General features: G+C 40.2%; 1 protein-coding gene across 1 annotated transcript in view; it reads right to left on the bottom strand.

Annotated features, from left to right (window-relative positions):
• Positions 1 to 21993, bottom strand: part of dnah12 (dynein, axonemal, heavy chain 12) — a 33704-nt gene extending 11711 nt beyond the window's left edge. Inside the window, exons 1-60 of the mRNA XM_004546022.3 lie at positions 21859 to 21993; positions 21506 to 21730; positions 21282 to 21369; positions 21156 to 21182; positions 20867 to 21056; positions 19512 to 19581; positions 19248 to 19406; positions 18956 to 19151; positions 18581 to 18769; positions 18329 to 18482; positions 18150 to 18241; positions 17875 to 18053; positions 17642 to 17777; positions 17418 to 17543; positions 17190 to 17324; positions 16020 to 16213; positions 15700 to 15940; positions 15424 to 15609; positions 15130 to 15330; positions 14798 to 14992; positions 14590 to 14711; positions 14366 to 14501; positions 14134 to 14280; positions 13863 to 13982; positions 13562 to 13718; positions 13277 to 13449; positions 13012 to 13164; positions 12687 to 12926; positions 12293 to 12538; positions 12075 to 12194; positions 11867 to 11976; positions 11539 to 11722; positions 11300 to 11440; positions 11117 to 11200; positions 10724 to 10912; positions 10510 to 10629; positions 10173 to 10361; positions 9943 to 10094; positions 9659 to 9797; positions 8994 to 9160; positions 8612 to 8867; positions 8198 to 8494; positions 7879 to 8057; positions 7517 to 7709; positions 7222 to 7383; positions 6949 to 7143; positions 6575 to 6708; positions 6330 to 6492; positions 6151 to 6231; positions 5867 to 6043; positions 5646 to 5777; positions 5381 to 5470; positions 5158 to 5298; positions 4827 to 5068; positions 3952 to 4099; positions 3683 to 3828; positions 3375 to 3589; positions 3089 to 3281; positions 2805 to 2997; positions 2531 to 2703 (exon numbers count right to left, since the gene is read on the bottom strand). Coding sequence (XP_004546079.2) covers positions 2531 to 2703; positions 2805 to 2997; positions 3089 to 3281; positions 3375 to 3589; positions 3683 to 3828; positions 3952 to 4099; positions 4827 to 5068; positions 5158 to 5298; positions 5381 to 5470; positions 5646 to 5777; positions 5867 to 6043; positions 6151 to 6231; positions 6330 to 6492; positions 6575 to 6708; positions 6949 to 7143; positions 7222 to 7383; positions 7517 to 7709; positions 7879 to 8057; positions 8198 to 8494; positions 8612 to 8867; positions 8994 to 9160; positions 9659 to 9797; positions 9943 to 10094; positions 10173 to 10361; positions 10510 to 10629; positions 10724 to 10912; positions 11117 to 11200; positions 11300 to 11440; positions 11539 to 11722; positions 11867 to 11976; positions 12075 to 12194; positions 12293 to 12538; positions 12687 to 12926; positions 13012 to 13164; positions 13277 to 13449; positions 13562 to 13718; positions 13863 to 13982; positions 14134 to 14280; positions 14366 to 14501; positions 14590 to 14711; positions 14798 to 14992; positions 15130 to 15330; positions 15424 to 15609; positions 15700 to 15940; positions 16020 to 16213; positions 17190 to 17324; positions 17418 to 17543; positions 17642 to 17777; positions 17875 to 18053; positions 18150 to 18241; positions 18329 to 18482; positions 18581 to 18769; positions 18956 to 19151; positions 19248 to 19406; positions 19512 to 19581; positions 20867 to 21056; positions 21156 to 21182; positions 21282 to 21369; positions 21506 to 21714 — 9566 coding nt within the window. The 5' untranslated portion in view covers positions 21715 to 21730; positions 21859 to 21993. The remainder of the gene's footprint in view (positions 1 to 2530; positions 2704 to 2804; positions 2998 to 3088; positions 3282 to 3374; positions 3590 to 3682; positions 3829 to 3951; positions 4100 to 4826; positions 5069 to 5157; positions 5299 to 5380; positions 5471 to 5645; positions 5778 to 5866; positions 6044 to 6150; positions 6232 to 6329; positions 6493 to 6574; positions 6709 to 6948; positions 7144 to 7221; positions 7384 to 7516; positions 7710 to 7878; positions 8058 to 8197; positions 8495 to 8611; positions 8868 to 8993; positions 9161 to 9658; positions 9798 to 9942; positions 10095 to 10172; positions 10362 to 10509; positions 10630 to 10723; positions 10913 to 11116; positions 11201 to 11299; positions 11441 to 11538; positions 11723 to 11866; positions 11977 to 12074; positions 12195 to 12292; positions 12539 to 12686; positions 12927 to 13011; positions 13165 to 13276; positions 13450 to 13561; positions 13719 to 13862; positions 13983 to 14133; positions 14281 to 14365; positions 14502 to 14589; positions 14712 to 14797; positions 14993 to 15129; positions 15331 to 15423; positions 15610 to 15699; positions 15941 to 16019; positions 16214 to 17189; positions 17325 to 17417; positions 17544 to 17641; positions 17778 to 17874; positions 18054 to 18149; positions 18242 to 18328; positions 18483 to 18580; positions 18770 to 18955; positions 19152 to 19247; positions 19407 to 19511; positions 19582 to 20866; positions 21057 to 21155; positions 21183 to 21281; positions 21370 to 21505; positions 21731 to 21858) is intronic.
• Between the last annotated feature and the right edge of the window lie 637 nt (positions 21994 to 22630).

The following is a 22630-nucleotide window of genomic DNA, read 5'->3' as shown; positions in this document are numbered from 1 at the left end:
TGCTCGGATATATCTACAATGAGAAAAGAAGGTTTTATGTATACGTGAGCAATCGAGTTCAGAGGATCAGACGAAGCACCATGCCACAGCAGTGGCGATATGTCTGCACAGAAGACAATCCCGCAGACATTGCCACACGGTCTATCACAGCAGACCGTCTTGAGAACACAATATGGTTCTCTGGACCGGCATTCTTGTCTCGACCTGAAGGGGTGTCACCTGTGGTACAGAGGTTTGACCTTTTGGAACCAGATCAAGACAGCGAAATTAGGCCTCAAGTCACAACACTGTCGGTCACAGTCTTCAAACATCTTGGCTCTGGGCGGTTCAATCGCTTCTCATGCTGGAGTTCTCTCATAAGGGCTCTTGGTACCCTTATTCACATTGTTCAGAGCTTCAAAAGGGGAAAGAAGTGTGTCGCTCAAAAATGTAAGGGCTGGCATCAGTGCAGCACACCCCCTACCGGGGATATTCTTGAACAGAGTAAGCTAGTCATTATCAAAACAGTTCAACAAGAGGTCTACAGGAAAGAACTGGAGTGTCTTGCATCAAACGCCAACATCCCCAAGAGCAGCTCACTCGTTGCCCTGGATCCCTTCATTGACTCAGAGGGGCTATTAAGGATTGGGGGTCGTCTCATTGAGGCAAAAATAGGGTTCCACGAGAAACGGCCATTGATTCTGCCCGGACGGCATCACATGACCACTCTCATAGTGCGTCACTTTCACGAGCAGGTACGTCACCAAGGACGTCTCTTCACTGAAGGAGCTGTCCGATCTGCAGGTTATTGGATTGTAGGTGGCAGGAGATGCATTAATAGACTCGTTTTCGAGTGTGTCACTTGTCGAAGGCTGAGAGGGAGGTGTGAAGTTCAGAAGATGGCAGACTTGCCACCAGATAGGCTCAGCATGGAACCACCTTTTAGCAACGTCGGCATTGATGTGTTTGGGCCCTGGTCTGTAGCAGCCCGTCGTACGAGAGGTGGGCTGTCCTCTTTACCTGTCTGTGTGTCAGAGCTATACACATCGAGGTAATCGAGTCATTGGACTCCTCCAGTTTCATAAACGCATTCAGAAGGTTTATGGCGATTCGAGGACCCTTGAAAAACGTACGCTCCGACCAGGGCACTAATTTCACCAGAGCTTGCAAAGATATGGGGATTCCCTCAAATCTTGATGGGAAAGCTATGAAGAGGTTTCTGTCAGAACACGGATGTACGTGGACCTTCAACACACCACATTCCTCTCATATGGGAGGAGCGTGGGAAAGGATGATCGGCATCACACGTCGTATCCTGGACTCGATGCTTCTTCAGATGGGCTCCTCCAAACTCACACATGAGGTACTCACAACATTCATGGCTGAGGTCTCAGCCATAGTGAACAGTCGACCACTGGTGCCTGTGTCGAACGATCCTACAGATCCTTTCATTCTCACACCGGCTTCATTGCTTACTCAGAAGGTAGATCCATGCCCAGTACCAGAAGGAGACTTTGGACATAATGACCTATTGAAACAACAGTGGCGCAGGGTCCAAAGCTTGTCTAACACATTTTGGGACAGGTGGCGGAAACAGTATCTGTCAACACTTCAGTGTCGAACAAAGTGGACTTCTGACCGGCCAAACCTTAAGCAAGGAAGTGTGGTGCTTCTTAAGGACAGTCAGTGCAGTAGGAACGACTGGCCCTTAGGTATCATCGTCGATGTGTATCCCAGTAAAGACGGAAGGGTGCGCAAAGTGCAAGTTAAGGTCATTAAGAAAGAGGGACCAAAGCTTTACGTCCGACCCGTGAATGAGATGATCTTGCTTATTCCTCCAGATGACTGAAATGTGTTTGACCTTGTCATATTAGTAGGTGAAACCCTGCTGAGTTTCAGACGGGGAGTGTTCTGTCACCATGTAACCGTATTCTGTTTAAATAGATTTTCCCTGAGAAAGTTACTCTTTAGTGCCCCCTTTTGGCATGACCTGGTGTAACGTGCTCAAATCCGTCTCTGTTCTATGATGTCATCAGAAAGCGCATGTTATTGTTTGGGGAAAGGACTTCTCCCGTTCTCCCGTCCGCTGCTGTAGTGGCATTTGTCTCCCTTAAGACGGTCTTTAAGGGCATTGTCGGTATGTAATTCTGTTCCATCTTTACTAATGAACAATCTACTTGAAGAAATGTGATTGCAGTGTTTGCTTAATAGAAACGTTTGTAAAGAGGGAATTAGCTAACGCTTTCGGCTAAACAAGTCATTGTACTGTTATTGTGTATTTCTCCTCATCTATGGTTTCTAAGAGCATTTCATGTCATGTTGTTTCTCAGTTTTACCCTACTTCAACTGGCCTAAGTAAAGGGAGTGAAGTCAAACCCTCTTGTCTGCGTGGTCATTTTGAAGAGGAGTTTAGTCTGAATGTCGACTCTAGCAAGGCGTTAGAGGCAGAGGACATGACAGACAAACTAAAAGCTATTAGTTCTGGCAGATGTGTCATAGTTCATTACTTCACCATACCACTAACCAGGTTTACTCCACCTGGATCACTTACCTGTCTTGTATGGAGTTAATGTAGAGATTAACAAACCAGCTGAGAGAGTACTGGTACATCGGGTCAATGTTGGTCAGATCAGTAATACTGAAGAACAGGATGGACGAGTGTTTTGCAATAGCTCTGTAACCCTCTCTGGACTCTGCTATCTTGATCTCTGTCTTCTCTGCAATCTTGGAAAGATGTAAACATTAGGTTAGACTACGAGACAATCAAATTAACTTAAAAGACATCAAATTCACAATTCAGCTTTGATTTTATGTGTAATTCACACCTGCTGTTTCTTGGTAATTGTGTTGGACATGATCTTTGCTGAGTCTAAAATCTGAATGGCACTCTCATCTTCCAGGATATTTCCCTCAGAGGACTGCAGTGTCTCTAGGATCTTGTCTTCAGTTTCCTTTAGCTGCCTCTTATTTTCAGCTGACTGCAGGATTAATGCATTTCTCTCCTCCTCCAGTTCTGGCCTGTGGAAATACAAGTAGATGACATGAGTAAAAGAGCTATAAAAAAAACCGTTTCAGTCAATAAAATAAGTAACCATTTTGCAGGTATTACCTCTCCTTGGCAACAACAATCCCGAGCAGCTGGTCCTCCAAGCCCTCAGGGGTTATCATGAAATTGAGCAGGGACACTTTGGTGGCCAGCTCTGGTAGGTAATGGGGGTTTCTGAGCTTTGTTGTGATGTAGAAACGGAAATCATTGGAGTACTCAATCACACTCTCCCCGAGCCTGATGCAATCAACACCGCCTAAGAGAAACAAAAAAAAAATTGGGAGCTAAGAACTGTCACTCTTTCTAAATTCAAAATTATTCTTTGGCATCCATTTTATACTTCTAGCACCTTGTTTGAAGGTTTGTTTGAGCAGCAATGGTTCCAGAGAAGGGTCCAGTTCTTCTCCTACATTTTCCAGCAGCAGTGGTGTTCCAAACTGAATACAGTTTTCTAAAGTTCTCATATAGTCCCCATCTGTTAGCTTTATTACACTCAGGCTGTTATCTTTCTCTGAATTCTTGACCCACTTGTTGGCTTGACCCTGAGGGTCAATCATCAAGGGCCTACAAGAACATTAGCATTAGGTAATAAATGAAAAGGATCTTTTCACAAATATTTCAACATAAGTTTCACAAATTTCAGAAACACAAACTCACCATCTGCGTGAATTACTGACAATGACGCCGTTGTCAATAGAGAAAGTGTCACTGGGAAGCCCTGCAATGTTCCATGCCCTGATCTTAATGGGATCCCCCAGAGTTTTACTGAGTGAGAAGTCATCTGATGATGGAATGTTCTTAGACTAGAGATAGAGGGAGGTGCAAATACAGATATTTATTTACTAAGGTAAGTAATATAGACATAGAAATACATATGTATGACAAAGATTCATAAAAATGAGAGGAGAGAAGGAAGAACTTTGTACTTTGCAAAGTTTGGTCCACAACTTGGTGCATTCTTGTCTGAAGCCAGCTGTGAAAGCCCCCAGATAAGCGATGACACCGGCAGAGATAAGAACATCTCCGGTCAAATTGTCATACGTGTTCTGCAGGTCGTCTGCTGCTTTAGACCATCTGAGTAAATAGTCACATTCAGTCACTGGTATGCAGTTATTCTTCAAATTGCAGGAAACAAGCAACAGAACAAGGCAATAAGGAGGCCAAGCAGGTCAGCTGGGCACAGTTGTCATAACAACTTCATGTAACTATGATAAAAGCATAGCTATAAGATGTAAAAACACATTTTCATTTTGAAGCTACCCGAGTGACGCAGGTAAACTTTTAAGAGGTTATAATTACAGGAAATTACTTGCTGTCTGGTGGTTTAACTGCTAATTTTTATTGGTTCTAACAGTTTTGAAAATGTAAATGCCAACTGCTTGCTTTTGTGATACTTGGTCTTTCAAGCTTGGTATATAACTTTCATCTGCGCCAATTTTGGTGAAGGCTGGAAAAAGCTTCAGAAAGTTAAGTATAGCTTAAATTCTTGAAATATAGCTTGAACTCTGAATGATTCAAGGAATCCTTAAAAGAAGCAGGCTAACAGTTAAAAATCTGCATGCATGGACATACTTCCAACTTCCACCCATTGGTGGTGCTATAATACTTCAGACGTGAGTCTTAATTAGAGAAATTGGCAAACTGCTCCCAGTCAGTGAACAAAATCTTCAAATGTTTTACTCTACAGTCCAATGAATAATAATAAAACAAAGAGGAAGAAGAAGACCTATAAGTAAACGCATAAACAAGTCTCCTCAGCTTCACTGCTTGGCACTGAAATATTTATAAGTGTCTTCATGACCTGGTCTTCTCTCCACCCAGACCACCGATGAGTTTTTCCGCCCTTTCCAACTTCCTGGCGCACAAATCCACCTGAAATTCCAGCTGGGCTTTCTCCTCTGTCTTTTCTTGAAAAGTTTTCTGAAGAGCTGCTAAGCGATCTTCAACTTCTTTCAACTCAGCCCTCTTCTGGTCCAGAAGGGCCATGGTAGCTGCCAGGGACTCCTGTGCCACTCCAAGATTGGCCTTCTTAGGAGCCACAACCTGAAACCAAAGACGAAATCAAGAAATGTGTGAAAAAGTAAGTGTGCAGGTACAATTACAAGTGGTTTGAATATCCAAACACACTGCACCTTTGCCACCCTGTCATACACTTCCATTGCTTGGATCCATTTGCACAGGCCTTCCGCTGCAGAGGATGCCTTTGCCACTATACTGGGGTTAAAGTCGGGATTAGTCATGTACTCACTTCGGATTTTTTGCATCACATGGACCTGCAACCCAAAGACAGACGAGTAAGTTAGGGGTAAGTGCAAGTTGAATGTTTTTTAACTGTGACATAATTTTGACACTCACAGGAATGTTGTCCTTGTCATATACTCTAAGATCTCGTAAAAAATTCATATCACCCAGCAACTTCTTGCTCGGACCCCAGAAGTCAAAAACCTAGATAATAAAGCAAACATGTCACTCACTGTGTTTATGCCCTTTTTCTAACAGAATGAAAAACTATATCATTCGAATGAGGTTTAGCTGTGTTTTAAAAGACTAAAAATAAGTACCAGACTTTAATCATTTCACATGATTTAATTTTTCTTTTAATTTTTGTACTCAGTCTAACCTTTTTTCCAGTCCCAGCTGGATCAGCTATCTTATCTGGCTTTATCTCCTTCATCACACACACAGCTGCCATCACCAGCTTCACCCCTGAAGGTGGATTTTTCATAGACTTCACAATTGTGACATCAGAGGGCTGAAAAGAAATGGACAGCTTGACTTGCTCAGTTATCTAACTGCAATGATATGTAATGAAAAAAAGATATTTTGCTGAAGGGCGCTCACCTTCAAAGTGTCCAAGGCAGATAGAGCAGCCTCCAGGGCAGGGATAGCTTCAGCTAAGTCACTCTCACACTCATCCTTCAAAGCCTGGGCCTCATTGGCTTTTATGGTTGCTGCCTCCTCATCAACCCGCACAACTTTGCTCTTGGCTTCCACCTCCACAGACTCCACCTCGATAACCTGAAAATTAATACATGTGTACATTTAGTACGGATTTATGTATGTTCTGATACATATGTACTCTGGGGAGGATACTGATGTTGATCGATTGTGTGAAATGTATTCACCTTCATCATTTTGGTGTTCTCTATCTTTGCCTGTTCCAGTTTAGGCTGTAGGTCTACAAGTTCCTTCTTCATCTCACCCACCTATGGAAATATATTGCTCAAATAAACTACTGCATAGGAATAATACAAGAAATAGAGAATAGACAAAACAGCTCCAGTGAAAATAGTATTTCATATACCTGAGATTCAGCAAAGGCTAGCTTATCCAGGCCATTGGTGTACCTCTGTTTTGCCTTCATGACAGTGTCTCTTTTCTGAGTGAGAAGTTGACGAAAAGCTGCAATTAGTTCCAGGTAGGATGTGGGTGTCACATAATTATGGCGACCAAGCTCAGAAAGGAATCTGCACGTGAAAACAGCATAATTAAAGGATTAGAAATGTACTTTACATTTCATTCTGAAAAGTATGAATAAAGCTGTCATACCTCTGTGAAAGCTCTTTGGCAGAGGTGTGGAATGTCTTGCAGATAGGTATGACCTCCTGCCTCTCATTTTCATTCATTTGTAGTGACTCCAGGAAGGAGTTGGCTACTCGCTCAAGAGCTTCCTCAGGCCATGGCTGTCAAAGTACAGAGAGGAAAGCGATACTAAGGGCAGGATCAAAGATGGCATACAAAGACAAGAGTGAAGACACAGAACAGGGTCTGCTAATGAATTTACATGTCCTATTTTCTTTCTTTGGTTTTATTTCCAGATCCAAGAGCACAGCTGATGCTTAACAGATACCTATATAGTTTTCAGTGATTCAGACATTTTTATATGTAGTATATTACAATGCACGCATGTTATAGTGCCCTACCTGATACCAGTCAATGGTACAGCAGTTAATAAGAGCTGGAAACTGGCGCAGGCGATTTCGAAAGGCATCTCCAATAGGACTGAATGCCACAACAACGTGCAGGTTCTCTTTACAGCGTGCCACAAAGAAGGCAAACAGAGTCAAAGGGCTCAGCTCCAAGTTTTTATTACCAGCTTGGGCAATGGGACGTACTGCCTGGGGAAAAACAGATGAAATGAGAATTTTATTGCATACAATTTCATAAGGTATGTATATAAGATTATAATATCCTACCTCTATGATTTCTTGTTTCTCATCTATGGCAAAAAGATTGGGAACCTCTCCTGTATTCAAGACACTGTCCACGTCTTCTAGAAAAGCTTCATCTTTGATCTGAGCATCAGTTATCAAGAACACTGTCTTCTGGCCTTTCACCCCAGCATTTTTTAGCAACATCTTTATTTGAAAGGAAAGCAGTGAGACAGAGTACAGCAGCGAGGACTGTTAAAAAGCCACAGGATCTAATGAGAATAATACGACCAAAACACACTTGTATTAAAAAGAAGTAACAGAAGCCTTTACAGCTTACCTTGAGGTCATCTCTCCACTCAGTCATACCGTAGCTCTTGGAGATCTCTGGCTGAAACATGGTCATATGGGCCATGAATGTGGCCAGACGGGTGATGGATTGGCGTCCACTTCCTCCCACTCCCACAAGGAGGGCATTTCCTCCTGGCTGCTTTAACACACGACTGACGCGGGACAAGTGCTCCAGGACATAGCTAGATAAGATTTTATTTTCAGTTAATTAAGTTTAAACACAAATTACAAGTTACAGATAAAAACATATCTCATTCATTTACTGCACAAAAGTCAAGTCAACTTGTAAAGTTATTGCTAAAGAAAGAAAGAAAATCTATAAAAACTATATCCTCTTTGAAAGCTGTTTACCGGAAGATGACAAGGTTCATCCGATTCTTATGCATCTGGTTGTATTCTTCAAGACAGGACTTTACCACCACGGCAAATTTTTCAACTGAGGGCACCTCAGCATACAAACGCTCATCATCCTCCAGGTCAGGTTTCATGTAGTCACCAAACAGAAGATTTCGCATGTCTTCTTCAACCAGCTAGAAATTCACAAATTTAAATGCCACAGATTCAGGCACATCAAGATGTAATTCTGCAAGCACATCTTCTTTGCTGTATTGTTTCATTTTAAAAGTAGTAAAGCACATGAAATAGTAAGGATAAGGGACTATCAGCTCACTTTGCTGCCTTGTTTCAGGTGATCAAAGACCTGGTGAAAGGATTCCTTAAAGTGATCTTTCACAATGCTGCTCATCAGCGTGTAGAGCCACACCCGATCGTCATCGTCTACCAAACGGTCATAATAGACACGGAAGACCTCATGGACAAAAAGCCGTATCATAGTGCGTTTGCTCTCCAGAGATCCCTTCTTAATCAGCAGGCAACCTTGGATAACACGTGAAAAGTCCCGCAGGTTGAAGGTATAGTGAGACTTGGCTGGAGTTGGAAGCAGGTTCTCCATGGCTTTCTTATAGACCTATGGAAAATAAAAAACGTAAACATAAAGATGATTTAGATTTTTATACAACTGCAAAATGAATTTATCCAGCTTTCTGGTTTTTGTGTTCCCAATGTCTGTTTTTACAGCACTCACTTCCATTGTTGCTGTCACTATTTGGTTGCCAACAGTGAAATATTCAGGTGGGAACTGATTGTTTTTAAGATAGAAGGACACAATGTTGGAGAAAATGTGAACCATGGTGTCATCGCTGAAGGGATTAATGCTAAAAATGTTGAAATGCCGCAAGAAGCGTGAAGTCACAGCATTCCTTCCCCCGCCAGGGGGGCCCATAGCTGAGATGATCTGGAGATCAACAAGAGTGATCTTGGAGGTATCCTTCAGGTCATACCTGCAAGAGTAGATGAGGTCTGTTTGTTTGAAGAACAGTGCTCTAATCTAGTGAATTCAGTCCTGTTCATATATTTATATTTCTCTCGTTAGAATATGAATTTGTCCTGTAATAGGTGGTTCATACCAGTTTCCGTGGTCTATGTACTGTCGAAGAAGCTCTACAGGAGGCTGTGCTCCAAACTGTTCCAGTGCAGGCATGTTCATGTCATCTACAAAGATGATACACTTTTTTCCCATGGGGGGTCCAAACACGCCCTTCCTTCTCTTATCTAACCTGGACATGATGATATTCTACATGATGAAATAAACAGAATAAATACAATTTAAATAACTATAACCTCTTATTTGTTTAGAAACAAACAAACACCTCACATAATATATGATCACTAAAGCTGTTTCTCTACAGGGACATTATTTCACATACAGTGCTTAACAAATTTATTAGACCACCAATGGTTAATTTAGCAGTATGTGCAACTTCTTTGATCAAAATCAGATTTTTAAGGCTAACATTAATAATTACTGAAGCACATTATTATTTTTGAATTAAGATGGCAAATTACAGTTATTTACTTGCATTCCTGAACAGAAAAAAAATTATTGGTTGAAAGTTATGCTCTTGACCAGTGCATCAGGTCAAATTTGGGTATAAAATGTTTCTTGTTCCTTTTATGTAAGTTTTAGGCAGATTTTCAAAAAAATATTTGTTAATATTTATTTTCTCGTTTGTATGACAGGTGGTCTAATACATTTGTTAAGAACTGTATGTCTCATGTCTCTCACACTAACCTGAGTTTGGTTTGAACTTGTGCGGGCTGAAAAGTTGATGAAGAAGGGTAGGTACTGATCTTTGTCCAGATTATTCATGAGTTTTTCCTTCACATACACAGATTTTCCAGTTCCAGTAGGACCCACAAACAGGGAAGGACTTAAAGGCAAAACAAAACATATATTTTTAAGTGTATTATGTTTGATTAAATGTATATAAGTTCAGGCTATGCACTATTATCATAGTACTAAAGATGTAAAGAACAACAAAAACAGTTTTGACCAATCCCTCAGAGAATACTGACACTTCGTAGTTGATGCAAAGATCCATCAAGTAGTTGTAGCGAACTGTGTCTATGGTGGGTACAATGATCTCTTGCACTTTGGTGGTTTTGTCGCCCAGGTTGATGTTTTTAATGGCCTCATTCCAGTGAAACCATTTGCCTTTCCCTTTAAACTGGAAATGAAAGAATATATTATGATTTTCTGGTATAACACAAGCTAAAGTCTTCTGAGTGACATAATTACACAATACCTCATAGAAATAGTCATACACTAGCCCCTTCTCCTCAAATGGACACTCCCATTTTCCCACTGTTTCAGGGATAGGATGTTCTTTTTTTTGTCCTGCAACAATCAACCTGAAGAAGCTACTAAACTTCTCTCTACTGTCTGCATCACAGCTCCCACCCACAGACCACACGAGTGAGAACGCAAATGCTGCCTGCGGGCAAAAAGAAAAAGTAGCAGTGCAAAGTGCATATACAAAAAACATTTTTGCAAAACATTTGCAAGGTGCAGATCCTAACAAGTATTTTGAATAAATAAGTTCAAATATTATATCAAATTCTAAAAGATATAAGCCCTTTTACCATTATCCAGCAGCGGATATTTTTATCACTTTGACCCGTCTTCACAGGTTTAGTGAGAAGCATCTCAAACAGTCGACACAAAGACACCGCAATGTTGCTGTTGCTCCTGGAAACGACTTCCTATAAACCAAACCAAAATTTAGCATGTCAAATAATTATTGTATTGATATAATGTGAATAACACATACACTCCCTGGATTCTGAGGCCACTTACTCTGCAATGTTTTCGAAGCATTGTGAGAGCAGGTGGCAGGAGCCAGTGGAAAAGCTCCAGTAACAAGGAACGGTTGTCTGGAGTCTGAAGATCATCAAGAAGAGTGTTCATCCAGGAGAGCACCAAGGGCTTCCAGCCCAGCTGAGATGGTTCCATGTAGATCATACCACATCGACTGACTGTGGCTGGCTTCATTTGGAGAAAATGCAGAAAAAAGCATCCTATCAATTCAAGCTACAGTAATGCTACAGTAACAGTCTTATCAAGCACCTTTTAGAAAGACAGTTTTCTTCATAAAAGAAAGGTTATCATTTTGCAAATTAACTAGAAATTATTTTACATTTTAAAATAAGATTAGCAAATAACTTTATTAACTGCAAACATCCAACTCACAGAGGCCTGTGATAGATCCATAGCTTCAAAAATCAAACTCATCTGACTTGACATCTGGATGATCTCACCGCTCATCAGGCACAACTGTCAAGGAAGCAAAAAATAAAAAGGTATGAAAAACAGAAAAATATATATAATTACATTATATATATTATATACATTATTTTACTGTGCAACATGTACCTTTTTGTTGTCATCCAGCACCGTGTTCATGCTCTCAATCCATAGTGTATCTATTGGACCATCAAACACCACCCATTTACGGTCAGGAGTGTCAGCCGATGCAAACTCCCGAAACGTGTTAGCCACAATCCCATCTGTCCACTAAGAATGAGGATAAAAAATTAAAGCCACCTCTATGTCAATACTGTAAACACGCTTTTATTTATCTGTAAAACAAAAGATCGATGGCACGGGTTTACCTCATGAGAAACTAGATCAAACTGTCCAAACAGCTGTCCCATAGTAATTGACTTTGGGTTTAACGTCCTGAAGATGACTTTCTCCTCCTGGCCGTGTCCTCTCTCATTCATGAGAGTCAGAGTGTCAGCTAAAACATGTAGCACTTTGGTCTTTCCAGCAAAAGGCTCTCCCACCAGCATGAATCTTAAAAACAGTATTTATAACAATATTTATAAATCCATATTGAATTTTAGATCATTTCCTCCAAGCCATTTTCCAATCATGTGAATATCAAGCAGGAAATCATAATATAGTACACCAGCATGGAAACTGAAACACATAACATACCCGTGCCTAACAATCATCATCTCATAGGTCTGGATCATCTTCTGTATGAAAACGTCTGTTGGCTGTACATTGTGATTTTTGCAGCATTCTTTAGCAGCCTCTAGAAACAGCTGACAAACAAAAAACAGATTCTAACACACATAACCACACAAATAAAGGGTTTTGTTAGATTTTGGGCAAAACAATATGGACCCAAATCAACACTGACCTGGTAATCAGCCTCGGGAAGGCAAATGCCTGGGAACAAATCACTGGTGATTCCATTGAACAGCGGAATATCATGGGAGAGAAACTTGGGCTCATTAACATCCTTTATGGATCTCAGGAGCTGAATGTTACAACATGAATAAGAAATTGAAAGGATCAAAAACTGGCAATAAAGTTCACAATCAGGACACAAAGTATAGATCGATGTTTAGTAAATACCAGAATGTCCTCATTCTCCTTGGGATACTTGAGCTTGAGGTTTCCTGCAGCCACAAGGACAGCTTTGACAGCCCTCATGCCATAATCATAATGGAACTGAGAGGAGAGCTGCTCTGAGCAAAGCCTGTAGGTCATCACAATCTTCACCGAGAGAGGTTTGGCATTTAAGAAGCCATATGAATACAGAGATATCTCTGCTATAAGTGCATAGTTGGGCACCATCATGGCAACTGTTCGGAACAAAACCTGCACAGAGAAAATATAAAAAACGTTGAACAGTAACATACATTTTTTAGATTATACTTAAGGATGTGTAGAGCACCAGCATGTGTGATTTGAAACAGAACAGCAATGTGTATGCTATGTGTGATAAAATATTTTACTGGTAAAAGACCTTGAGGTTGTCTGGGAGTTCTGATCGTCCTGCGTAGCCAGGGTTCATTGTTATGGACACAAAGCAGTTGGGATTGAGTTTGAGCATGGTCCCTTCAAAGTCAAAGTACTCCAGCTTCTGCTCGATGGCCCTTTGAATACAGAGAACCTGCTGGGCCACTACAGACAGCACTTCCAGCTCAATACGGTTGAATTCGTCAAAGCAGGCCCACGCACCAGATGAAGCAAGACCTTTAAAAAACTATATGAAATTACAAGTTAGTAAACCATGTTTTGAATGTCTGAAAAAGCATTAGAAAGGAAAATTTTCAACTTGTGGATGTTACTTTTCCCATAGCCAGATAATCCAGTCCATCTGAACAGTTAAAGACGACACACTGCACAGCAAGTGCTTTAGCCAGATCCTTAGTCGTCTCTGTCTTTCCTGTTCCAGCTGGACCCTCTGGTGCACCACCCAAATTCATGTAGAAAGCTCCAATCTCAAAAAGAATAGTTAAAATATGATGTCAGTTATCACTCCTACAGCAAAAGCAAAAGTATGCAAGTTCTGAAACATATTTAATTAACTATTTTTAAGAAATGTTTTCTTACCAGGGTTCGATAGCATCGGTCAGTCAGAGGAGTGATGACCAGGCGTGGCGAGTTCCCCAGATACTCATAGGCATACTTAACATCACAGTTGATTATGCGAACGCGAACATTATCACTACTCCAGTAATAACGAAGCTGGGCCAGCCACTGAAAGTCAGCTTCTTGTGATACACCTATTAAAAATCCAGAAAACATTTTAATCGCTGTGCATTTTCTCTTTATCGTTCAAAGGTATTTTATATAATAATGCATAATTCTAATAAACCTGTTTTGTTCTTGCAGTACCTTTCTCAATAAGCTCCATGACTACATCCCTGGCATGGACATCAATTGTGACCAGAGCTCCCAAAGTAATCCGTGTTTGCTTGGCCAGTTTTCCTCTCACCAGCTCTACGATGTCATTCAGCTGACTCTGAAGTTTCTGATAGTACTTCTTTAAACCCTGCAGAGAACAGCCGGCTACTATTTTAGTTTCTTCCCAAGGTGATATTTTTAAGGTGTCTAGTTCATTGTAAAAGATACTCAGGTCACTTGATCAAGAGTGAGAAACATCACTTCTTTATTAGAAACATGTAAAAGGACCCACGTTAGGGTGTGCTCTGATAGCCTCATGAACCTCCAATGTCCAGAAAATCTGTGAGGTGCAAAGTACCACCTGCCCAGGCCACTCCGTGACCCACTGGCTCCGTGGAGTCTCAGCGTATGCCTGCCAAAGACACCCATATACATCCATTCATTTGTCACTGACTCACATGCATATATATATATATTGATGCACAGGATCATACACAGTATGACAGCATTGTAAGTAAACCATAATACTATTTCAAATTAGGTACGAAGAACAGTGATCTCACCACCCTGGACCGGGCTATTACATCTCTAACACTCCGAAGCATCACGTCTTCCACCTGAATCAGCCACTTCTCCACAGCTCCTTTGGCTTCGGACGTGGAGATGTGCTGGATGAGCTGAACGCGCTCCCCTTCACTGCTATACATGGCCTGAACAAGAACATTGTGCAGTTTAGTCAAAGGCTTAATCATCCACACCATTATGTAATGAAAACAACATGTGTGACTGCCTTGCCTGGATATCCAAATTGGGCAGAAAGTCTAGTTTGGAAATACCCTCAAAGCACTTCTTCAGATGTGGCTGCACTCGCTGTGGATCCTTGGTCTCAGACAGAATCTCCAGCATTTCATCGTTGGACAAGAAGAAGAACCTATCACCAGGGTTAGCATTACATATTAAAATCTGTGATAATATGAAAGATCTGGACAGAAATAAAATCTGCAAAAAAATATTTTTACCGAGGAAAAAACAGACGTTTCTTCTCCAGATATGCATTCAAGCCCTTCATAATGCTATCAAGAAGGGTGTTGGAATCTTGCAGTTTCTCTAGCAAACCAGGTAGCGAGGTTGCTGGGAGAATCTATGTTAACAAATTATCCAGTTAATCAACCAAAAAATTATAGTTTTAGATTTACTTTCTGTAAATGTAAATGCATTTTTTCTTACCTTAGGGTTCTTAACACAATGCCTCATAACCTCTTTATAGTTCCTGTCAACAGTTTGAAAAAGTCGCCCCTCTTCTGGAATCTGCTGCATGATGTCCTTGGATGAAAAGATGGGCTCCAGGTAAAGCCACTGGGCTTGTACTTTCAGCCACTCATCTATGGATTCCTGGATACGAAGCAGACGCTCCTCCCATTGCTAACATCACAGAACAAATGGTTAAAGCTTTCTCTATATGTAGGAGGTTAAAAAAATACTCCCAGGTGCCAAATTATACAAATTTAATAGGCAAATTCAGCATTTATTTGTTATGCAAATATAAAACTCATATTAACCTTGATTTCATTTTCAAAGGGCTTTATGAAAGGTGAGCCCCTCATAGTCTGAGTCTTCACAATCTGGTCATCTAACATTGTCTGAATGTCATCTAAGGCGGTCAGGATGGAAACGCCAGTCTCCCTGTAAGGTTGATGGTGAAAGGAGACACTATCCCAAATGCCCACCATGGTTTTCATAGCCTTCTCAAGGGAAAACTCCTGTAGTGAGTAATAGAGTGGACATATATAATTTAACACAAAGAATAAAGTACAACCTGTATAAACACACACAGACTTTCAAAATCTTCTCACTTTGCTGGCAGCAGCACTGATGGACTCAAAGTCTTCCAGGTATGGAGTCAGATTTTGCTTGAGAACTTTCCGTAGTGTTGTACCACCATTGGGGGTGATTTCATTGCTAACTATCTGTGACATCTGGGTCCAGTGGCGAGATCTGAGGCCAGGGTTGCACAAGATGGACACCAGGGGGATATGTTTCTAAACACAAACACATTCCTTTTAATGGCATTCCATAAAAAGCAACACTTTGTTAATGAACTCTTTTTAAATATCAGTTGTGTAGAATACCTTAAAGTTTTTAATCTGCTCCATTACAGCCGAACACAAACTGATAGTTGGGCTTTCTTCCTTTGTCACATCATCCTCAGTAGGGTGTCGCCTCTTCTCAGAGATCCTCTCCATCTCTTGCGCAGCCTTAATCTTTTTCTGTTGGAAAAACTTGAGCATCTTGAAGATTTCCCTATAGAATTCATCCACTTTTACCTCCATCGTCTCACCATTAAGGTCCTGGAAGGAGCCATCCATCCACCTAGGCACAAAAGAAACAAAAGGTTAGCAGGATTTAAAAATTTTAAAAAGGAACAGCATGCATCAAATAGGAATCTGACCTGCTCTCTGTGCGCTGCCAGTTCAGGACAAATCCAAACAGCTTCTGATATGGTTCGATATTCTCGTTGATGATCTCAACTTCTGGGAAACATGTCAGGTCCCACTTGTAGAAGGCCTCTTCCTTATTAATGAGTGTAATAGCCTCCTCAGCCTCGTGGAGAAGTTTCTGAACTATTCGGACATCCGCAACATACTGATTTAAAAAAAAGAGATACCAGTTATAGCAATGCTGCTGACATGTTTTGCTATTGATTAGCGTCTAAGCTGGAAATAACAAAACAAATAATACAGTCTTATTGTTGCTGTGTAATAAATATGTCAAAATAACATGCAATTTAGGCCAGGAGTATAAAGTTGTATCACTTTTTGCTAAATTTTACAGTTCTTTCAGAATTGACGTTTTTAGCATCAGGCTGGAGCAATGGATAATCTACTCTGTTCAGAAGTAAATCACTATTATGCAAAAACCGAACCCGGCCAGGCATAGGTCCTGAAGCTTGGCGATGGCATATATTGGACAGACTGTCTCTTAAGCTAAGCTACATCCCTAGCATGGCCTACTGTGATTTTTGATCCTGTGGGTGTGTCTTGCTCGCTGTCAAGCTTTAGGCGCTACCCTTCTGTGCAGCTGACTCTACTCAGCAATAGGCCAGAGTACTTAAGGTGATAGTAATGGTGACAGTGTTTTGACTGTCTTCTTCAGTTTAATCAATGAAAATACTTTAATTGCCAAGTTTGCTTTCTTGTCTCTTTTTTCAACCTAGACCAGGGGTCTTGAACTCCAGGCCTCGATGGCCGGTGTCCTGCAGGTTTTAGATGTGTCTTTGATCCAAGACAGCTGGTTTAAATGGCTAAATTACCTCCTCAACATGTCTTGAAGTTCTTCAGAGGCCTGGTAATGAACTAATCATTTGATTCAGGTGTATGATATCTAAAAGGTGATATCTAAAACCTGCAGAACACCAGCCCTCGAGGCCTGGAGTTTGAGACCCCTGACCTAGACCCTCCTTTGTTGCTTCCCCATATCCACTGGACTTTCAAAGAATGTAACAAACATATTTACTGTACGGATGGGACAGGCAAGAATACAAATAAAGAATTTACTAAAAAAAGAAAGGAAGAAAAAACTCTTTCATTAAAGGTATTCTGAAACATAAACCATGCTCTACCTGCTGCATCATTTCCAGCTCAGAGAGAAATTTAAACTCCTCAGTCCTGCGTCCCAACTTTTCAAGCTGCACCATTAATTTTTCTCTTTTAGCAACCAACTCATCCTCTCCTTTCTTCTTGGCCTTCTCCATTAACTGGAAAACAATAGAGCCGTCCAGAATCAAGATTATTCATAACAAAACAAAACACTCATGTTATATTGAACTAAGCACACGCTACCGCATTACCTCATCGCTGAGTTCAAAAGTATGAAGGATGTTTTGTGGCCAGAGAAAAACAGTCGAATTAAGCTCCATATCCTCTGCTTCAATGACGTGGACTTCCAAGAGGTAGATTAGTCTGCAGCATGCTTCCTGTCAAAGCGAGACAGCAAACCAGGTTAGAATTGATGCAAGACATCAAAAATTAGTATGCTTTTATAACAGGTGGAAGCAATTACTGGTTTATTTACCTTAATTTTTTCATTAAGCTCTGCAAGACCTTTACTCTTAGCTTCATGTATAAAGTCAAGCATCTGAGCCATTTCCTCTGTATTCTCTGGAACTTTCAAAGCTCTCATTCTGATGTTTTCAAACTCAGAGCAAATCCTTTTACAGACACACACACACAAACAAGAATTAAAATGTGACCAATTTAAGCATAGAAGGACAGATTTGTTTGGTAGTATTATAAGAACTGACTTACTCTAGATTTTGTTCATGGTGCCTGGAGACTAATTTCTTCAGAAGTATTTCGGCATAAGCTTTGGCTTTGTTGGCAAGCCCTTGTTTCAGCTCCTCACAGTCCAGATGGACCATTGTGAAGCGGGCTTTTGATGGGAGGCTCATAATCTCCTTTGACAGAGCACGAAACTCCTCCACTTGCTTTAATAAGCAGTGAGATTACACAATGATAGTCACCAGAAAACAAGATAAAACAAGATAAGGCAAGAATCTGAATTCAACTTTATGATTTGCTACCTTAGGGTATTCATCAAAAGAGTGTTCCTCTTCCATAAACGTCTCTACTTTAGCCTGTGCAGTTCCATTAACCAGCCAGTCGTAACTGTCAACTACGAAATAAACCACAAATTTCACCAATAAACTGAAGTAATATTACTGGAGTGCAGATTACAAATGACCATATTATGGCACATTACCATAGTTCTGGAAATATTTGTCAGGCTCCTCTAGATTTCTGCGCACAGCACTCTTCACGGTGGCCTGAGCCCAAGCATGGATCTGATCAGTCACCTTGGCATCCATAAATAAAGATGTGTTTTGTGCCAGCCACGACTGGACAGTTTGTACTTTCTGTAGAACAATGTCATAGATATCATTACCAGCTCTGAATGCATTTTTGGCAAATTTAGCATAAATTTGACACATTTGGCATAAAGTGATAATTTCACCTGAAAAGTGTTTGTTATGGCACTTAGAATGTCAAGAACAGCAGCTTCCAGATCTTGTAAGGCGGGATAAATTTCCATCTTTTCATCGTCAAAGGTTAAAGCCATCCGAAAGATGGGCAAGCGGTGGTGATTGCTTGGATCAAATACACCGACAAACTCCTCCACACTTCCATGAAGAAGAGATTTCAGCTACGAATTTACAGAAAAACATATGCATGAGACTAACTGTACAATTAAGAATCACATTTTACATATATTTAAGCTTTTCATTAAATGAAACACTGTGAAATACTGATTTTACTAGCTGTCAACCGCCAATTATGAAATGGTCTTTATGACATTCTTCAGGTTAAAATATAGTGAGCATCATCTTACCTGATTGGAAATTAGGGTGGAAGCACAATTGTAAAAGGAATCAATTTTTTCCTCTTTAACTCCCTTGAGAGTTTCTTGATTTGTTAAAAGGTGGATGACTTTGGGAAACCAGGTGTTCATGATGCGATCTTCTGTCCTCTTACACTCCACAGCCATTTTGTTCTGTAGGCTCTTAGAATCCACGGGTCCTGAAGCTCTATATCAACAGAAGCCAAAGTAAAATCAAATAGATGTCTATATTTGCTGAGACAGGTCAAATTTGCCTGTTTGCCTTTATGTCCACATCCCTCACCTGTATGATGAAAGCTCAATTAGGACCAGTGAAGAGAATGTTGTGTTTCCAAGATCCAACAGAGTCTGCATTACAGGATTAAGAATATGCAAGTTTGCCTTTATCATCTTGCGGCTTCTGATAAAACTATCATGCCATGGACGGGAGAAGCTGAGAATTCTGCAAATGATCAAAAATACAGTTTAAAAATGGGAACATAAAAAGACTGATGAATATTAGTCATTATGTCTAAATCACAGATCTAAACGCACACTAAGGACTCACTTTGGTTGTGTAGCGCTCTGTTTTTCTGAGTTCAATCCATCTGCCTGTGGATTCTTTAACACTGTGCCCACTATAGGAGATCAACATACCAGTGACACATATCTGGTTAGTTTAAGACAATCTAGATGTTTAGACTCTAATCTATATGATCAGCAGATATTGTCATTGTGCAACATAACAATAGCCATAAAACACTTAAAGTGAGTTGAAAAAACCTGCAACAAAAAGTCCTGCAAAATCCTGCTACCCCAGAGCCCCAGTTTTAACAAGAAATCACTTTGGGGAAGTATAAAGCCACAGAAAAACTAAGGTATGGTGTCTAAGCTGCTTGGAAGACCATGCAAATGTTTACATTTATATGGATTTGAAAAAGAAAACTTTCACTGAATTGCACACCCCTTCTGCTTCCATTGAAATTAATAAGTGATTGATCTGATTTGCAGTCAAATCAACTGATTGTGTGACCACCTCTATCAAAGGAAAACATCTTGTTAGTTTGCTAGTCCGGAGGATTCAGGTGTGTTTTAATGCAATGCCACACTGTTCCCAGGGAGTAGACATCCCAGCAAATCCACGCCAAGGTCTGACTGTGCAATGCTCAGAGACGCTCCAAAAAAAAAGTAAGAGGTGCAGCTCAGACTATAACCTGTTAACTATTTAAAGCCAGAACCATGAAAACTAAACAAGTGTGGCTTGTTATGAAGGATTTCCAGGAGAAAAGCATCTCCTCTTTAAAAAGAACATGGCAGCACAGCTTAGGTTTGCAAAGTTGCATCTGATCAAACCCGAAGACTTCTGGAGTAATGTCCTTTGGACAAACAAGACCAAAGTGGAGATGTTTGGCCATGGCACACAGTGTCTTGTTGGATGAAACCCAAACACAGCATATCAGAAACACCTCATATCAGCTGTGAAGTACAGCACTGAATAATCTGACACTGTTTTGGAGCTACTGAGTCCACCATTGAATACCAAAGTATTCAAGACCCAAATGTGAGGCCATCTGTCCAACAGCTAACACTTGGTCAAAAATAAAACAATTAAAATTTTGCAGATTCCCAGTTGTGCATTAACAAACACACACAAACCACAATCGAATCAACGTTGTAAAAAAGAGTGGGCCAAGATTCCTACACAGCAATGTGGGAGACTGATGAAATCATATAGAAAACTATTACTTCAAGTTACTGCTGAAAAAGGAATACAACTTTCTTCTTTACTGTTGGAAAACTGTTTTTTTACTACATTTAAAAATTAAAGTAAAACATATTTTTGAAAGCTTTCTGTTTTTAATTTCAGTACCTACACTCTTGCACTGCACTGTACATTCATACAACATAAATAACTGGAAATACCTGTGTACTTTACAATTACACTATTGAAATTGTCGCTGACTTCCTTGCAGAGCTCCTGCAGCAGTTTTTCTGACTCGGGGCTGCCTCTTAGTCTTGCTGGGACTCGATCTACAATCGAGTCTAACCACTGCTGCTGAATAACTGGACATTCGCGTCTCTCCACACACTGCTTAAGGAAGTTGTAATTCATCTGTAAAAGTGGAAATACATTAAATAGTCAAGGATTAACATAGATGTTAATGAGGTTGTCTGTTCACATATCAAATTTAATACTTAAAAGTACACATACCATTTGTTTCCGTTGCTCACTAAACATCTGTAAAGTAAGGATTGAAATATACCATTATTTTGGGGAATATTTTCTTATTTAGCTAGTACTTGTATGTATGTATGCATAAATAAGTAGATGCCATACAGAAGGTGGGAGCTGTGGCTCTGGGGACAAGCTGCGGACAACTCCCCTCTCTCTGTTCTGTCTTAAATCCTCTGCTGCTTTAGAGACCCTAAAAAATTCAAGCAACAAACTGCCACACTTCAGGAAACAGAAACCAATATAAATACCTGCATATGTCAGACATATGGACTACTTTAACACAGAAAAAAAAAATTAAATAAATCATAGCTGAAGAAAGGACATACAGTATCTTTAGGCGTTGCTTTACTTCCATTTTGCTCCTTTTGTGTCTCAGCAGCTTCTTGGAGACCGCTACCTTCTCCGCTATTTCCTCCTTCTTGGCTATGATTTGCTCAATTTCTCCAAGCTGTTGTGCCCCTTCAATAGGGGGCAGGACTGGAAAGTTGGACATCCTTTTCTGTGTGTTTTTGAACACTCCGGGAGAGGTGGCCATTCCTGACAGCAAGAAACTGAAGAGAACCAGAAGAAAAACTAGCTGAAAGATTCCAAGCTATTTGGTTAACTAACTTTAGTGTTCTGCTAACATTTCACCGTGAACAGGCAAACGTTACGTTGCATTATTTATTACAGTATTTACCTGCAGTGAAAATCTGTCGATTCACCTGTTTGTTCCTCCAATACATTTACGCTTTGCTTAGTTTACTCGTAAATAATCACAATTTAGTCTCTGAACCGACTTGTGAAGCTTTAACGGCGTCGTTACCATAGAAACAGTTAACAGGCCACAGGAAGAGGCGGAGTTTATTGTTCCCATCCTTGAAACAAATGGCAGATCGCTAGTAACAAAGTGCATAAAGATACTTACATCTTTATTTATTTATTTATTTTGCCAATTTATTTGGTATGTGTAAACACAGCACTGGTTCATCAACTAAGTGCTTTTTATGCTTGAATGATAAATTGGTAACTGTTAAGTGCCTTAAGAGACAAAATATATATATTTCTCTGAAAATGGCTATGAACTTGACTAAGAATGTTTTGGGTTTTTTTGCAAAAAAAAAAAAAAGCATACAAGAACAGTTTAACGAAATTACAAGAAAATCTGGTTCCCTGGAAGCAACATTGAAAGAAATACGGGTGGCTCATGCATTTATAATATATTTTCTTCACCAGTGAAATGATCGTTTAAATAGCTGTAATACAATACAAAGGGAAGTCTGGTCAGTTGATAATTTGAACAGATTTCAGAGTAAAGTATCAGGTTTAGGATTTATCAGGATATTCACACTAACTTAATTTCGCGGTAATTACTGCAGAAAGCTCTTTTTTGAAGAAGAGACATGAATACAGACATTTTTAGATTGTTCTAACTCCTATTCTACACCTGTGGTCCTCTTCAAACCGCACTG

The sequence above is a fragment of the Maylandia zebra genome, linkage group LG20, assembly GCF_041146795.1.
Source record: "Maylandia zebra isolate NMK-2024a linkage group LG20, Mzebra_GT3a, whole genome shotgun sequence".
NCBI classification, from domain to species: Eukaryota; Metazoa; Chordata; class Actinopteri; order Cichliformes; family Cichlidae; genus Maylandia; species Maylandia zebra.
Note: the sequence above shows the minus strand (reverse complement) of the source record. Positions and strands in the feature narration are given on the sequence as shown.